Source organism: Hippopotamus amphibius, chromosome 5 (genome assembly GCF_030028045.1).
Source record: "Hippopotamus amphibius kiboko isolate mHipAmp2 chromosome 5, mHipAmp2.hap2, whole genome shotgun sequence".
Classification (NCBI taxonomy): domain Eukaryota; kingdom Metazoa; phylum Chordata; class Mammalia; order Artiodactyla; family Hippopotamidae; genus Hippopotamus; species Hippopotamus amphibius.
The window spans coordinates 77,869,728-77,887,934 of NC_080190.1; the positions used below are offsets into that span (position 1 = coordinate 77,869,728).

General features: G+C 41.7%; 1 protein-coding gene across 1 annotated transcript in view; it reads left to right on the forward strand.

Moving 5' to 3' along the window:
* LOC130854242 (formin-2-like) overlaps positions 1 to 18,207 on the forward strand; it is a 239,910-nt gene that overhangs the window by 167,783 nt on the left and 53,920 nt on the right. Inside the window, exons 14-16 of the mRNA XM_057736971.1 lie at positions 15,124 to 15,215; positions 15,375 to 15,504; positions 16,569 to 16,715. Coding sequence (XP_057592954.1) covers positions 15,124 to 15,215; positions 15,375 to 15,504; positions 16,569 to 16,715 — 369 coding nt within the window. The remainder of the gene's footprint in view (positions 1 to 15,123; positions 15,216 to 15,374; positions 15,505 to 16,568; positions 16,716 to 18,207) is intronic.

An 18,207-nucleotide genomic window follows, 5' to 3' on the forward strand; every position in this document is an offset into this window, starting at 1 on the left:
CCTTTGTATTTTAGTCTGAATCAATTTTCCAGACTTCGTGATTCTGGTTTTTTTAATCACATTTGGAAATCTTTCAACCTTCCATCTTTCAACCTTCAAATATTCTTTTCTACTCTATTCTCCTAATCTTCTCCTGGGATTTCAGTGACACATATTTTAGAACAGGTTCCTGAGACTCTGTTCAAATGTTTTCAATATTTTCTTCTCTCTGTTTGTAATTTATGCCTAACTAAATGGTGGCCTTCAGGTGAGGGACATTTTTTTAATTTAATTTTTATATCAGAGTATAGTTGATTTACAGTGCCTGTGTTAGTTTCAGGTGTATAGCATAGTGATTAAGTTATACATATACATATATCCATTCTTATTCAGATTCTTTTCCTGTATAGGTTATTACAGAATACTGAGCAGAGTTCCCTGGGCTATGCAGTAGATCTTTGTTGCGTATCTGCAGCACCTCCGGCAGAGGTGGGGAGGCTGGAAAGTGCTGCCCCTGAACTGTAACCAGAGGCATCGCAGGTGGAAAAACACAAACGTGCCACAGCGCCACCTGTTGGGAAACAGAAAAAGGGCCTGTAATTACAAACCTGTTTAAATGTTAGAATCAAGAAAACAAAAAAATAAACTTTACCTAAAGAAGAAAAGTGTTCTCTACTTCAGATGTGCTGGCAGAGCTGTCCCGCACCATGAAAAGCCACAGTAACATTGCATCACAAAATGAAAACAACAGTCCCCCAGAAAAGAAACTTAAAATCAAGGAGTATTATCCAAGTGAAAGAGAACTCAAAATAGCTGTCCTGAAGAAACCTTAACAAACTACAAGAAAACTCAGAAAGGCAGTTCAGTGAGCTCAGGAATAAAATTATTGAACAGAAGAAATTCTTTACCAAAGAGATTGAATCTCTAAAAAGAACCAAACAAATTCTGGAGCTGAAGAACTCCAAGATGAAGAGGGCATTAGAAAGTATTGGATATAGAGAGAATTCATAAGCTTGGAGATAGAAATCTAGAAATGATTCAGGCAGAAAAGGAGAGAGAATTAAGATCTTTAAAAAAATGAGGAAATTCTACAAGAACTATCCAACTCTTTTGGGAGGGGCGACAGAGTGATGGGTATCCCAGAAGGAGAAGAGAGAGAGAAGGAAGCAGAGAGATTATTTAAAGAAATAACAGCTGAGAACTTCCCAGACGGGGGAAGGAACTGAATACACAAGTCCAGGAAGCTGAGAGAACTCCTAGTTCTCAGTGCAAAAAGACCTTCTCCAGGACACACTATATTAAAACTGTCAAAAGTCAGTGATAAAGAAAGAATTTTAAAGGCAGCCAGGAAAAAATGATGGAACCCTACAAAGGAACCCTCACTGGGGCCATGATCAGATTTCTTACCAGAAACTGTACAGGCCAGGAGAGAGCAGAATGACATTCTCAAAACAGTGAATGATAAAAAAGTGTCCGCCAAGAGTACTCTATCCAGCAAAGTTGTCCTTCTGGAGCATGGAGATTGCCTAGGGTAGTGTGTACAATTTTAAATATTATATGAAAGATGACGTTTTAAGTAGGAATTGCAGGAGAGGAGGAAAAGAAGCCACGTGGATATTTCAGGGATGACTTCCTGCCTGGGGTGTGAGCAGCAAGCCTGATGTGTTCAAGGACTAGCAGGAAGGCTCACAGGAAACCATGTGAAGGAATGGAATAAGGTGGAGGTGATTAGAGATGTGTTGGAGTACAAGCTCCTCTGAAGGCTTGAGCCTTTGTATGATTTAGACTTTTACAGTGAGTAAAATGAGAAGTTAACACAGGGTTTGTTTTTTTGTTTTGTTTTTTGTTTTTTTTTTTTAAGAACTTCTATTGAGATACAATTAACATACAATAAACAGCATATATTTAGAGTGTACAACTTGGTATCCCAATCTCCCAATTCATCCCCCCCCCCACCCTCCCCACTTTCCCCACTTGATGTCCATATGTTTGTTCTCTACATCTGTAACGCAGGGTTTTGATCAGAGGATTCATGTTTTGGAAAGAAAGTTGATTACCAAAGAGGCAAATGGAGTGTAAGAGACAGGCGGTAAGAGAGGATAATGGCTTGGACCACAGAAGGAGCAGTGGAGCTGGAGAGAAATCAGATCATCAGATTCTAGAAATAGTTTAAAGAATAAGTCCATAGAATTTGCTGGTGGTTTGGATACAGACCGTGAGAAAGAGGAATGAAGCGTAAGCCCAAGGAATTTGGCCTGAACAATAGGGTTGCCATTAAGTAATAGGTAGAAGTGGTTCGGTGAAGGATGGGGATAAGGAATGTGTTAGGTTTGAGTTGTCTGCTCATTCTTTCAAATGGATGTGAGTCTGGTCACCTCAGGGCAGCAAGTGGGGTGTGAGGCTCTGGGGATCAGCTGTTGTATCAGCCCGGGTCCAGTCAGGGGACAGAGGCCTCAGGGTAATGTAAACAGGGAAGCTTATTATAATGAATGGTTAACCTGCGCTGGGAGAATACAAAGATGTGAAGATGGCTCTAAACGGTGCCTGAGGGCTGAGGGAGAGGACCCAAGGGAGGAGAGACTCGGAGGGGCACCTTCTCCCTGGGCTAGGTGTGTCTGCAGCGCCCTGGTTTGCCCGGGGCACACCTGGTCCCCAGCCTCCAGGCGAGTGGAAAACACACTTAGGGCAATGGGTGAGCCACAGCCTGTGGCCAGGCGTGCCGGCGTCAGGATGCCACAGTCAGAGCCCAGAGCCCGCCGTGTCCGTGCTGAGAGCCCAGGAAACAGACCTCATGGCCCAGGTGAGCCCTGCCTGGCGCAGGTGCACAGTGCCTGGTGTCCACACGGGGAGTGAAGAGGTCACTGGGCCTCGGCCAGGACGGCCAACCTCCGAGGGGCTCTACGTGCTCTGGTTTGTGGCTGTGACGGCGGCCTGTGGCACGCGCACCCCTCCACCACGTCCTCACACACCCACACTGCAGATCACCGTGCTGCGGTGGGAGGGTGGGGGGATGGAGGGGAGGCCAACACCTGCACAGCGGCAGCCCCCTTCCTCCGCCTCTATACCTCCGGCGCCCCTACTGGCAGAGCGTCACACCGTATTGCCCGCAGGGAAGGGCACAGTGCCGAGGCCCCTCCGCTGCCAAGGACCGGGTCAGCGGGGTGAACTGAGGGCTGAGAGCCAACAGCTGGCGTGCACAGTGGGGAGGGTCGAGGCTCCGGAGGTTTGTTCTTATGTGGCATGTAATTCCCATATCACTCATCACTCCGCAGGACACAAGTCTTGCTCATGTGAAGGTGCCTCTGGAAGGAAAACCTGATGTGTGCGCTTGGGTCTGGCTCAGGGTCTCCTTGGAAATCTTCCAAACCTTATTGTGTTGCTATAACTGTAATTATTCATTTCAGATCTGAAACAGTGTTTGAACAGTATCTGAATAGAGTCTTAATTTTGCCTTAATAGTTTAATAATAGTATTCGAAGGGATATTTAAATTTTACCTAGAAAACAATAGACTACAGGTTAAACTCATTTTTTGTTATTAATACATGGGGAATGATCTTTTAATTAGCAATTACTTTATTTTTTATTTTTTTCTCTTTCACTTTTTTGTTGAAGTGTAGTTGACATACAATGCTACACTTGTTTCAGGGGCACAAAGGAACACTCCTACTTGGCGGTCCACTGCTTACCCTTGAGAACAGTGATCGTAGCCAGCCTGAATCCTTTGCTGTAAAGACATGCTTGCTTTTTTCCAGATGCTTCCACATCATTGGACTGTGTGACCTCTGTGAAACAGATGGGCGCGCTTGTTACACAGCCTTGTTTAGAACGTAATCTTTGTTCTCCTGATGGCATATGGGTGGTGGCCGGGAGCTTTGTCTTCTAGGCGTCAGTGACTTTGGGGCAGTCTCCAAATCTCAACACAGCATAATTTCAAAAACCACAATCCTGAGGGCCCAGCACCTGTTTCCTGGAAAACTAAAACCTAGTGAATCCACAGAGATACACTAAATACAACATATCCTGTTGAGCCTTTAAAAGCAAAAATCTTTACAGTTAACTCTGGGTTATTAACTACCGTTGAGGTCTGAGAGTAAAATCTCTTCAAAAAGAGTATGTAATATTTACAATTAGTTAAATATATCTGTTGATTCTGATTCCTAATATATACTCCTCAAATAGCCTGGTAAAGAGTGATTGGCGGGGGTTGAGGGGATGGAGGAGAAGTTGAGACAGATTCCTTATTTTTTCTTTAGTGAGTCAATTATTTAACATCAAATCAGAAATGTGTCTGTAACAATGTCCACGTATAACCGTCGGTTGAATTTCTTTCAGATAATGGTTCAGTTTCCTTTATTTCATGTTTAAGAAACAAAAATAATCTTAAATAGTAAGACAAAAGCAAACCTTGGAAGTAAATCCTATTAGAAGTACAGTCCAAGAAAAAATGTTAAAAAGAAGGGGGAAAAAACCCACATCCCTTTGTAATTAAACAGCTCCAACCCAATTAGAAGGAGAAAAAAAAGCAGGCAAGGTAGGAAGAATGAGAGGTTTCAATTTCCACTTCTCGGGATTGGATTTCCCGGGCACGCTTCCTCATTGTAGTGCTCTTTACTTACTGTCGAGGTCGACTGACCGTGAACCTCAGTCTGGAAAAGGATCCGGCACGAGTTACAGGACAGCATTGTGAGAGGTGTGTGCACTGTTACCTTAGTGAAAGTGAGCTGGATCGACTGACTGTTCCCATCACTTCCCAGAGGTCTTTACTGGATTCATGTTTTAAGCAACATCTAATCATTAGTTTCTTCAAACAAGTGTGAGAGGATTATAGTCTTTCCCCACAGAGCTGTTTGAAAACCATACTCTTGTATTTCACTGCTTTTGGGGGGTTGATTCCTGGAATCCCTGTAACTCATTTTCAACTATAAACGTGCTTAAGGTGAATTTCAGAATTAAAAAAGAAAAGCTTTAGATATTGAATCACTTACAGATCGATGCTGTGGACTTAGTAAAATCCAGAAATTGTTTCTTTCTTGTTCATCTGGGATGTGACACTGCCTTCCACATCATAAAGGAGTTGATGAGTTTTCGATAACTGTGTTTCTCTTAGATAAACTGTCTCCAGAGAATTCCTGGGACATGAACATTAGAATGATTAATACGGCTTCACTGGAAATGAATGGCATGGGAATGCTCACATACATTTTCTGCCTTATTTTAACATGAGATTTTAATTTGGTGAAATCCAAGGGTGGAGTCATTAGAGAACAGCTCTCCCAGCATTTGCTCTCCAGCCATTTGGCCTCTGCTTCTTAAAACCTCCTGGTCCCACCACTAGAGCAGCACTGACAGAGCTGCTTTCAGACGGGAAACTTCTACTCACCCTCTCGTCCTAGTGAACATCACTGAACTTTCGTTCTCATCCCCTCCTTCCTCTTTCTTCACTCTGCTGGGTCACAGACCCTGCTATTGTAAACTCGGTGTGACCTCACCTCTAGAGCACTTAGCATGGATGTTCCACGCACATCCCCTCAACTTCTCCATGGAGCATCATGGAACTTCTATGTCTGCTTTTTCCCCTTAGTATGGTGTTCCCTGGGAACCCACTAAGCACTACAAAGAAATATGCATTTATTTATGGCAATCATGACACTAGCTTTGACACGTTCTCTTAAATAGAATGTTTTTAAAAACATTGAGGTTTGGATCGTGACTTAAATGAGGGCATATATTTTAAGGAGAAAGAGGAACTGTGATCAGATGTGCTACAAAGTTAATATGAGGGTCAGTTCTTACTTTTACATTTGAAATAAAGACTCTCACTTTCTCGTCATCAGAACAGAAAGGCAGGTCTCTGGGGCCACATCACAGAATCCGCTCGCCCACGGAAAGCACAGCTGGGTACCACTGGCTTCCTAGTGTGTCTGTGAGGGGCCTTAGAGAGATTGTGCTCACGCCTCTAGGGCACTTCCTTCCACTCCTCACCTTCTCCTTTTCCCCACTCACCCTCTCGTGTTTCAGATCACCAGGCCTACTACAGGAATGAATGCCTTGAGATTTACTCTGTCACTCCGCGTTGCAACATTTGCCCTTCAGGCTCCAGTGTTACCACTTCCCTTTCCTTTTTGAGTCTCTTTACTTAGTGAGCTCCCTGCAGAAGGACTAGCCATCCCGGATGGGCACCCCTTAGACCAGGCTGTTAATTCTCAATCCTGTCCATTCAGTTCTTCCTTTTCCTAACAAATATTTATGTTTCTGTCGACTGAAAAATATGCAGAACCTAAAAGTTGAGAATTATGTTTTATTGGGCAGACTTACTGAGGATGTAAGCCTTGGATGCAGCCTCTCAGAGAGCGCTGAGGGGCGCTTCCAGAGAGGTAAGGGAAGAACCAGGATATATAGGAGAAAAAAAACATGTAGTCGGACATCAAAAGATTACTGCTAATCACAAAGACAGACATCTCAAGTTAATGACCTCAGCGCTTTTCAGTGTATGAGAAGATGCAAGAGTCTGGGCTGATTGAGATCACTCCTTTGATGTGCACCTCAGCTATCTGGGGTCAGTGTCCTGCTTTTCTCCATCCCGAATCCCCTCAGGGAGCACACGGGACGGCTGCAGTGGCTGAGGGCTCGATGGCCACAGCATCCTTTAGTTACTGAAATGGCAGTGATGTTCTTTCTCCACATTTCCTTTACCATCCTGAGAAGAGATTCATGGATGAAAATCTATCTACATATATAACTTTAAAGATCTAATGTCTACACTCTAATATAAAGTAGAAATGACAAAGTAATCTGTAATATTATATGATGCATTTAATTTCATCAATGCTTGTAAATTATGGAACCAGAAGATATGATAAAGGTGACCAGTATTTGTCCTTTTATTTATAATCGCCTTGAAGATAGCAGCTAAAATTACTTTTATCACTACTAATAGGATTTTCCAGAATGGTGAACACTTGCTAAAGTTGAAGTAAGGTTTTTCTTAGATATGACTGGTAGCTTCATTTCTGGAAAGCTATGTGTATTGTTCATGTTAAAATATAGTATTGAATAATTAAATGCTTAAAATAACGTATGTAGAAATAATACTGGATATTAATACCTTGAAAAATAATTTATGCTTACACATTTTCTTTTCCACTTTATGCTCTTGTCTATAATATGCCTTTAGAAAATATGCTAGGTTCCATACTGCCCTGCCTCCCCCAGCAAGGAGGATATACTTTTGGGGGAGTAGGTACAATATGCATAAAATTTTAATAATCATGAAGTAATTCAAGTGTTAACATTCAAAGAAATAATAGTTTAACACAGTATGTATCATAAGGCACTTTAAGTCCTATCCCCTAAAAAAGAGGGGTAGACTGTAAAGGTGTCAGGTTTGGCGAGGGGAGATGCGGCATCCATCTGTAGCTGGGAGCACAGACACTGCTTGAGAGGCCAGAATAGAGGGATGATTGCTGTATTATGCCTTTGCCAGAGTTCACACTTCCCTGAGGAGCTCTGGTCCAATTACAGACTATTCGGCTCTCCTGGGAGGGCAGTCTCTCCTGACACACATACACTAAACTTTTCCCAGTAATTTTCTGTGATGGTAGGCGGACATTGAAGAAATTGGCTAGCAACCACGATCAGTGTTCGTGCCAACGTGGTAATCTTCACCACACCTTCTTTAAATCCCTTTATTCTGCTGGTGGTACAGGAATGTACTTAGACTAGGAATGTAAGAGTTTATGTAGAAGACATTCAGGTTTGGCCTGTGAGTGGTCATATAGGCAGAGAGATTTCAGTGGTAGCAATTGTTGATTGTTGTAAGTACCTGCAAAGAGCCTTGGTTACTCCAAAGTAGAGAACTGACTTGAAATTATTCATAAACAGGAGTAGCATTGGCTGGGTTTGGCATTCTCCGTGAGATATCCATCATCCTTCCCTCCTTGTTGCCCGTGATTGCAACAACTCACATTTAGCTTGGCAATTAATCAGTTAAAGGAGTAGTCAGATCTCTTCATAAGGGTGCAGAGTTCCTATCATTTTCCTTCACTGAACTTTGGACCAAAGAAAAATGTTGCCTGCCATGCCAGTAAGCAAGGAATGTTGCCTGCCGTCAAGCCATCAGCCACTGTCGTTTCCCCTGACATTCAGGGTGGAGAAAAACAAGACGTCGGCCCCAGATAGCTGAGGTGCACACCAAAGGAATAATTTCAGTGGGCCCAGACTCTTGCATCTTCCCATACATAGAAAAGCACTAACATCATTGACTTGAGATGTCTGTTTTTTTGTGATTAGCAATAATCTTTTAATATTCAACTACATGTTTTTTTTTTTTTTTTTTTTTTTTCAGCAAAAACATCCTTACTTCTTTGGAACGGTCCCTCAGAGTATCTGAGAGGCTGTATCCTGGGCTATAGTCCTCAGTAAGGGCCCCGGATAAAACATAATCCTCAACTTTTAGCTTGTTTGTTTTTTTATTTTTTTTCAGTTGACATTTAGGAAATTGAATGATTCCAGATATATATTTGGCTCTGAATTTTTTGTTTACTCACCAGTATATGGTGATTTGCTAGTATATGGTTAAGTGTTATTTTCAGGTCCCCTGAAGAGCCTTTCATCCCTAGACATACCACTTGAGATTGCTGTGTGTCTGTGACCATCATTTTGCAAATTCCCCTCAGCGCTTAGCATTTAACAATATTCCAGTTATTTGTTTTACCTGGGAGGAAAGATCTGTGGACTGTAGTATAGTCTGTGGACTTTATAATGTATATGTCTTGAAAAGCTAGTTTTCAAGATTAGAAAAAATACAAGTCAACAAATAGTATAGAGACCACCCACAAACTCGGGAATGTGTAATGTGTAAAAAGTATATTTTAAGTAGTCGTTTAATAATGCAGAAGCATTTCCCCTCGAAATTGCTAAGAAGTCCCCAGTCTAACACAGAAAAGGCTATTTCATTCTTAATGTACCTAACATGCATATTTTTTATTCAACTAAAAAGAGAGAAACTAACCATCAGATGGATGGTTACCAAATCAGATGGTGGGTGTCAGATACATAACTAAATAAGTACAGGCCAAGGTGACAAGTGCTGGGGTGGAGTTCTGTGGAAAGAACGGGACAGTTGCTGAAGAGGTGACAGTTACTTGGTTTGGGGGCCCCTGGGCATTCTTCATAGTGAGGCAAAGTTTGGGGCTGTTTACGCCATGTTTTTATAAGCCTGAGAGAAGAGATGAGGACTTTGCCAGCAGGTTGGAGCAGTTTGATCTGGGGTGAGGAATTCTGTATTGGAGGAAGGTAACCCACAGAAGAGTTGGAATTGGCTTTAGGAGGGGCTGAGACCGACAGGGGTGGATGTGGCGGTGAGATGGGAGAGGAAGTCTGCTCCTGAGGTTTTTCAGGGCTGGAGAGCTAGGAAGTGTTGCCTAACTGGACGTGGGAGGGGAGAGACTGACGTCGGCCTCTTTCCTGGGTGTCTGGACCAAGATTGGATATTCAAAGGAAGAACGTATTTGGGGACTTAAAGGAACAGATGATCAGTGGACTGTGTTGATTTTTTTCTTTTAAGTTTTTATTTTGAAATAATTACAGATTCACAGGACACAACATGCATAGTACATAGAGGTACTGTGTAGCCTTCACCTAGTTTTCCCCAGTGATAACATCTTACAAAAGTGTAGTACAGTGTTAAAATCTGGCAATTGACATTGGTATGACCCATAGACCTTTTTTTGATTTTGCCTGTTTGTGTGTGTAGTTCTATACAGTTTTATCATGTGTCGATTTATGTAACCTTCACTGCAATTAAGATACAGAATTGTTGGGAATTCCCTGGCGGTTCAGTGGTTAGGACTTGGTGCTTTCACTTCCGGGGACCGGGTTCAATCCCTGGTTGGGGAACAGATCCCACAAGCCCCGCGTGGCGTGGTGCAGCCAAAAAAAAAAAAGATACGGAATTGTTCCACTACTGAAAAGACCCATTTCCCCATTCCTAATCCCTGGCAGTCACTGTTCTGTTTTCCGTCTCTGTAATTCTGTCATTTTGAGAGTGTTATATAAATGGAATCATATAAGATATAACCTGTAACCTTTTGTTACTGGCTTATTTTCACTCAGTATAATTCCCTTGAGATCCATCCAAGTGTTGAGTGTATCAAAAGCTTATTTTTTTCCATTGCTGAATAGTGTTCTATGGTGTGAATGTCCCAACATTTGTTTCATACATTGGGGGACATTTGAGTTGTTTTCAGGGTTTGGCTATTACAAAGAAAGCTGCTATGGATATTCATATACATTCTTTGTCATGTGGATATAAGCTTTATCATCTTCTCGATAAATGCCCAGTATATGTTAAATGTATATTTAGAATGTATTTTTAAGAAGCTGGCAAACTGTTTTCCAGAATGGCTGTACAATTTTAGCATCCTCAGAAGCAATGTGGGAGAGGTCTAATTTTGCTACATCCTTGGTACTGTCACCATCTTTTAAATGCTAGTCGTTGTAATAGATAGGTGTGTGGTAATAGCTCTTTGTGATTTTAATGTGCATTTCCTAATGGCACATGACCATCTTTGCGTGTGTTTGTCTTCTGTGTGTCCTCTTGGGTGACGTCTATGTCGTTTGCCCATTTTCTGATTAGATTGTAGGCTCACTGTCACCCCTCCGAGTCACCTCATTCTGCCTCGTTGCTGCCGGTGGGGTGGAAGTGCCGGCTGTGCCGCTGCCCCCCCATCCCCCAGACACCGGGGAGGATGTTGGGGAAGCGGACCCCTGAGTAGCATTGCCTCCTGCCAGCCAGCTTTACTGCACCACTGCCACGTCGGTGGGGGGAGTTCGATACTCTTCTCGGCCACACTGATTTCAGGAGGGGTCCGTTTTTCTTTTGGTTTTTGGCTGGAGTAGGACCAGTATTAAGAACAAGATTTTTTTCTGCCAGACATTTTTTCTCCAGTCCTTTGTCTGGAGGTGGTCCGGGGTCCAGACTTCTCCAGCACCCCATCAGGGATGAAGGAGGAAAGAAAACCCGGGGAGCTTATATCCTTCCTCAGGTTGTGAAGGTTCCCTGCCAGTCAGCCTTCTGTCATGTTCTCTCTCTGTCTCTCTCTGTCTCTGTCTCTCTCTCTCTCTCTCTCTCACCCACCCACCCACACACCCACACCCCCCCCCACATTTTATGATCAATTAATTATGAGGATCGCTGTTAACATGAAATCGTTTTTTTCAACAACATAGCTTCTGGGAGTATTTATTTTGCATGTACCATACAGCAATTCTTAATGAATCTCAGGACCCAAGTCAGTGTTCCCTGGAACCCCACTTGAGAAACACTGGCTGAGAGCCGTCGAGAGACTCGGCCTAAGAAAAGCACATTGTCCCTCTCAGCAGCCTCCTCTCCCCCTGCAGCCCTGTTCCCCAGCCCCATCCTCTCTGGGAGCTACGGTTTTTCTCAGGAGTTGGAAAAGCAGCCTTCCGTTGCAGGGCATGTGGGTTTAGGGCCATGGAGGTCAAAATACCTGGTGGAATTGGGGCTGGCAGCCAGGCATCCGGGTCAGTTCTGGCTAGCAGTTGGGTGCAGGGTGTGTCTGGGTGTCAGGCGCAGTGAAGCTTTAGTAACTGGTGAAAGCCTCCAACTGAGCAGTGATAGGTCTGTTTCATATTTAGGCAAACAAGAAATCTTGAGAAAAGGAAATTCTGGTACAAACCTGCAGGTCATCGGGGTGGGAGTGGGAAGGGATGTGCAGTAAAGGAAGGAAGTAGCCAAAAGACAGTCCCTGTGCTAGAGACTGAAATGATCTAGTCTTGTGAGACCGGGAGAGGGAAGGCTTGTTATTTGAACGTTTGGAACTTGGAAATGCCTTGATGTTGTTCATTGACGTGTGCGTGTGTAGTTACTTTGCCCATGTCTTTGGCCCTTAGGAAAAATGAACCTATTTCAACAAATAACTCTTATCACCACTGGTATGGTAGTGAGGTCACTAGCATCCCCTTCTTATAGAGGATTATATACAGTTTTAAAAAGCAGTTGGGACTTCCCTGGTGGCTCAGTGGTTAAGAATCCACCTGCCAATGCAGGGGACACGGGTTCGATCCCTGGTCTGGGAAGATCCCACATGACGCGGAGCAGCTAACCCCATGCACCACAACTACTAAGCCTGCGCTCTAGAGCCTGTGAGCCACAACTACTGAGCCCAAGTACCGCAACTCCTGAAACCCGTGCACCTAGAGCCCATGCTCCACAACAAGAGAAGCCACTGCAGTAAGAAGCCTGCGAACCACAACAAAGAGTAGCCCCCGCTCACCACAACTGGAGAAAGCCTGCGTGCCGCTAGCGACAAAGACCCAGTGCAGCCAAAAATAAAAAAAAAATAAAAATAAAATAAATGAAGTCCACATGCCTCAACTAAGAAAGCCCACATGCTGCAACTAAGAAGTCTGCATGCCACAACTAAACATGCAGCAACAAAGATCCCACGAGCTGCAGCTAAGACCCAGCACAGCCAAAAATAAATAAATTTAGAAAAAAAGACAAAAAAACAGTGGAAGATCGCTATAGCAGGGTTGAGCAAGTAAGAGTGGTGTTGTGAGCAACATGGTGTGTCATGTGGTGGGATTTTCCTTGAATCTGAAGCACAGCGTATATATTTTTATCTCCAGTGTCTGGTGTGATGCCTGGTAAACAGTTGGCCTTTGATTTAATGGATGGATGAATAAATCCCTAAAATTCATCCTATTTAAAGCCCAACCCTGATGATTACTTCAAACTGATGGACCAGAGAAGAACCCTTGAGACTAACTTCACTTTAGGGGTCAAACAAAGCCAGAATTATCCAGGTGACCTCTAGGTTCTGGTACAGATTTGCATCACTAGTTTGACATAGTTGACGGTTGCTGATAAGAGTAAGAATATGGGGTCTTGACAGGTAGAAATAACTGACCTTTGCTGGATCCCACATGTTTTACAAGGAGAAAGTTGGGATGATGGGCAAGAAGAAGTGGTGGGTCTTGGTGTACTGATGCACAATTTGTGGATTTGATGAATATTGCTTAAAAACCTACCATGTTTTAGTCCTGCTTCTTGTACCTTTATACACACCAGTATTGCTGCATAAGAGATGAAAGATGGGTACACAGGCAAGTTGTGTGGAATGAATGTACAGGTGCGTGAGGTCATGTGTACCTTTACAGGGCATATTCTTATTTCTTTATCTGCCTGTTTGTATCCTAGTACTTGAAATGACTAACTGTCTCATGCAGGCATAGGTGTCTATTTTGGATTCAAATTATCTCATAGGGACTCTCATTATACTCTCAGGATGATGGTAAACAGTTGGCATTGTCTGTGTATCATCATGTCCTCAGTGCTTCTTATTTCGAGTGTCCTGTCAGTATCTTTCTTCCTCTTACCTCTCTCTTCTTCCCGGGATTAGAGGCATTCTTTTTTTTGTATTCAATTACTGACCTAATTTTTCAGTGTTTTAAAAAAAGCTACTGACTGCTAACTACATAGTCATCCCTTGGTATCTGCGGGGCATTGATACCAAAATCCGCAGTTGCTCAAGTCCCTTAAATAAAATTGTGCAATACTTTCTTATGCCCCCCCCCCACACCCTCCCATGTACTTTAAATCACCTCGATTACTTATAACGCCTAATGCAGTGTAGATGCTGTGTACGTGGTTGCTGGAGCGCAGGGAATTCAAGTTTCCTTTTAGGAACTTTATGGAATTTTTTTTCCCTGAATGTTTGGATCTGCATTTGGTTGAATCCGTGAATGCGGAACCCAGGATACAGAGGGCTGGCTGACTGTACTGTGAACCGTACCGGTCACTAGGACCATAGAGATACACGAGACATGGCTGTTCTCCTCCAGAGGCTGTAGGCATGTATGTGCATCACCAGTGGGACACTGTGGTGCATGTAGCACAACACAGAGCAAACACAAGGTTCTGGGTTGTTCTAGAGAGAGACTGGTGGTATGGGGATCAAGGTGGCCAAGACAGGCTTTGCAGTGGACATTGTACCTTTACTTCTCAGTATCCTTCTGTTGCAAAGAAGCAAAATTTATCAAACCCTCAGAAGATCTAGCCATCTGTCATCAAATCTTCTTTCCCTGCTTAAAGAAGTTTCCCAGGAGGAACTAGTCTTTGCTAGTTAATCCCATCAACAGAAAAACCTGCATTCCAAGACAATCAGTGAATTCAAAACAGAACATAGCTTTGTTTAAAGGAAATCTGTAGTCTCTAGAAATCGATCAGGTTCTGTCATCTACAGAAGTTTGTGTCTGAACTGCTTTTCTGTGTAAACAGCAAATGATGTTGAAGGGATTTTAATTTCTGAGAACTAGACTCAAACCCAAGATAGGGTGGTCTACTCAAACTTCTTAATGCACTTAGAAAATGTAGTATTTTGGCAGTTTTGAAACAGCTTTGTGAATTACAGAGACAAGACTGAAAAAAAAATCATCCAGATTCTCCACAAAGAATAAGTTTGTGTTTCTCGAAGCCTATAAAATCTTCTACCTTTTGTTAAAATGCACAGGATCCTCTCCTATAAAGAAGCAAACTTAGAACGACGAATTTTTAGCTTGAGATTTTAAGAGGTGAAAGACGACACCTGAGAAGAAAAGCCTGGAGCCATTTTTGTATCAAAAATTCAGAAGAATCCAAATCTTTTATTTTTGTTCCATGACCTAATAATTCAATTGTACTTTTCTTTCCCCCCCAAAATAGATACAAACAATGATTTCAGTAGTTAAATAGGTATTTTTCCCTTTAAAAATCTTATAACAGCTTTAGGATCAAATTACTTCCAAATTTGACTTGGTTAATTTCTGAATAAGAAATACCACTTTAAAATGAATTTCTTACATTCTAGAGAGTATTATAAACAGCTAAGAAACAAGAGAGGGAAGCTGTATTGTTTTAAAGCATGCTGGAATAAATATTTTGCATGTCACTAGTAGCCAGTAATATTTGGAAGATTTGGAGATGATCTGGTTTGCATTAAACATATGTACACTTTAAAATTTCTTGTGAGTTAAGTCAAGCTTTACTTCAAACAGATGCTAAGAAATACGAAACTATATAGAGTTTTGCTGTGCTTAAGATCATCATTACCTAAAAATCACTTGGGTTTTGTTGTTCCAGAGAGCACAGTCCGATGAACTGGAAAAAATTGAAAAGCACGGCCGGACCTCCAAAGACAAGGAAAACACCAAATCTCTGGACAAACCTGAGCAGTAAGCAATCTTCGGCCCCACGGGCAGCATCCAGGGCAGGGGGGCTCTTTCCATTCAGAAAACGAAGTATCTTCTGTGTATCAGTGTCATGAATGATGTGAGGATGAGCGTGTATATGGGCATCATCTTTTTCCTCTTAACTTGGCTTTATTTCCTTAGGTTCCTTTACGAACTGTCACTAATCCCCAACTTTTCAGAGCGAGTCTTTTGCATCCTGTTTCAGTCCACATTTTCAGAAAGCATTTGCTCAATTCGGCGCAAACTGGAGCTGCTACAGAAGTTGTGTGAGGTGGGTGCTGGTCCATTGGGGGCTGATGCTTGGATTCCGATATTTAATTGTGTTCAGTCGTGTTCATATTTCAAACAAGTTGTCTTTTATTTACCGTAAATACTCATAAAATTTGAAGGGTTGCAGTCCCACCGAAGAGAATGTATGATGACTGAGCATCAAGGTCAAAGCAAATGCGCAGGAGGACGCAGGGACCCAAGGGCAGCGCTGCTGGGCACGGTCACTGGGCGTTCAGCCCCGCAGGCTCCTGTCCACCGGCTTCCTCCAAAGCACAGGCTTCCCTTTTCACGGGCCCCTCCTCCATCAGACTGCCCGCCGAATGCCATTTGAAGGCATTTTCTTTATTTTCCTCCGTTTTGGGGAGGGCCGCTCAACAAATTGTTAGTGATTCCAACCAAATGTTTCAGGAACAGCTGTATGACTCGACAGAAGATAAATATTCTCCTGACAGCAAAGAACAAACGCTTGGCAGAAATTACCAATATTAACATTGAAAACAATCTGTACAAATTTAATGGTGCCATGCGTTCTGGTTGTGGTAAATCATTTTGAAAAGTAGTAAGATGTCATGAAAGACACATTTTCAGAGGAAGTGATGTACAAATTCAAGTTAAACTGTGTGTTTTGGAAGAAGTGAGTGTGAACCTTTCAGGGATAAATCTAAATTTGGAAATTAAACTTTGTAACTACGTCTTGGTTTCCCACAGCTTATGCCAAAAATTTGCGTTGCACAGAGGCAGGTATCGTTAGGCTGATGGCAGTGATATTATTTTGTGGTGGTTCTGATATCGCAGCCGTATTTGTTTTCCGTGCAGTTTCATCACAGAAATGACCTAGGCTGGTACCCCTCAGGTACTGAAGCACAACCTGCATGCTTGTGGGTTGTGCACCTTTTTTAAAGTTATCTTTGGAGACACTGCTGTTGAATATACCTAAAATGAGCACTGATGAAGCTTGGATGTGACCCAAAATTATTAGTATAATATGAATATCGGCCACTGATTTAAAATAATTCAAATAAGACTCTGTGTAAGCGAGAAATTCTTTTTTATCCTGTTTTACAGACATTAAAAAATGGCTCAGGGGTCATGCAGGTTTTGGGTTTGGTTCTTGCCTTTGGCAACTACATGAATGGTGGAAATAAGACTCGGGGACAGGCAGATGGTTTCGGGTTAGACATTCTCCCGAAGCTGAAAGACGTCAAAAGCAGTGTAAGTATTTCGGGTGAGTGAACGTAGCAAATTGAGGACTGGACATCTTGCTGAATTCTAAGTTTGACTCTAAACCAGTGTGATAAATATTTATGTCCCAAGGTCAAAAGTTCCTTTGTGTTCTGAGCTAGATAGAAGTAGTGGCCACCATGTATTTGTGATCTAGAGAAGAATACTGTTTCCTAAAGTGACTAACTTTGAATCCTGTGTCTAATGAATAATTGAGAAGATAATATTTTAAAATAAAAGTAATTATTTTTTACTATCTTTACCATGTCTGCTAATAGTTATCCTTTTAGATCTGAGGACTAGTTGATTTCTATAAATCAGACAGTGTATCCATCACTTTCTTCTCTCCATGTTAAACAATGGAGGCCAACAGGCCCGTGTTTTAAAAACAAAACAAAGACGAGTGAAGGTAGTTTGTAAGTAAAATTTAAAAGATTATCCTCTTTTTCTGCATATCCTCTCCTTGATACTGGTATGTATGGGAACATCTAAGCCCTTTTGCAAACCTAATTTTTTTTTTATTCTACTTCCTTAGTTGTGTTTGTTTAAAATTAACATCTAAGAGATTATGAGAGTGTCAGTAGAAATATAAGACCAGGGAAACCACCACAGTGGTCAGAGTTAAAGTCTGACATAAACTTAGAAAATAATAGAATTCTGTTTCTCTGATCAAAGAATCTTCACAAAGAACTATACGATGAAGGAAATTACAAAGGAAATGTGTTTAAAATATTAAGTGAACAGTTGGCCTATAAAAAGGAAAGTATAGAGAATTGTCCCTCCTGGATAAGTTGATAATCTCCCTAATAGGAGGGAGATACTTTTTTTTGCTTTTTTCTGCTGGTCAACAACTCACAGTTTATTCACTCATAGACACTCATATGTTCATTTAATATGCCTTCATCGGGCTTCTATGAAATGCCAGACACTGTGCTTTTCGAAAATTGGGAAAGACATAGTCCTTGCTTGGAACACCAGTAGCATATAAATTTTGTAATTTTTTGGGGTATATTTGTTCAAATGCTATTTTTTTGTACAATACACACTTTTGGGGAAACCTCCAGTATGTCAACCTAATAAATCACATTTATTCAAAAACAAAAGCTTTCTTCTAAACACATGGTAGTTTGTGAATAGTCCTTAACAACTGATTGTTGGATTGAAACAAGTAATTTTTGCAAATAACGTTGGCATATAAATCACATCAATATAATGTTACTTATAAAAATGAATCTGCAATAGATTCTGATCATAATTATATATGAATAAGGGATTATTGTTTTTTGTATTGGTTGATGTATCTTAGTCCTCCTGTAAGTTAAATTTCATTAATTTAAATAAGGAGTAATCTAGATAAAAAATAATCAAGAAGTGAGATTTTTTAATAATTTCACTTGCAGTCTCACAAGAGCTATGCAAAGTCTATTTGGTTCTTTCTCTATAAAATAAAGATAACTGTATCTATATAGTTACATAGACCTGC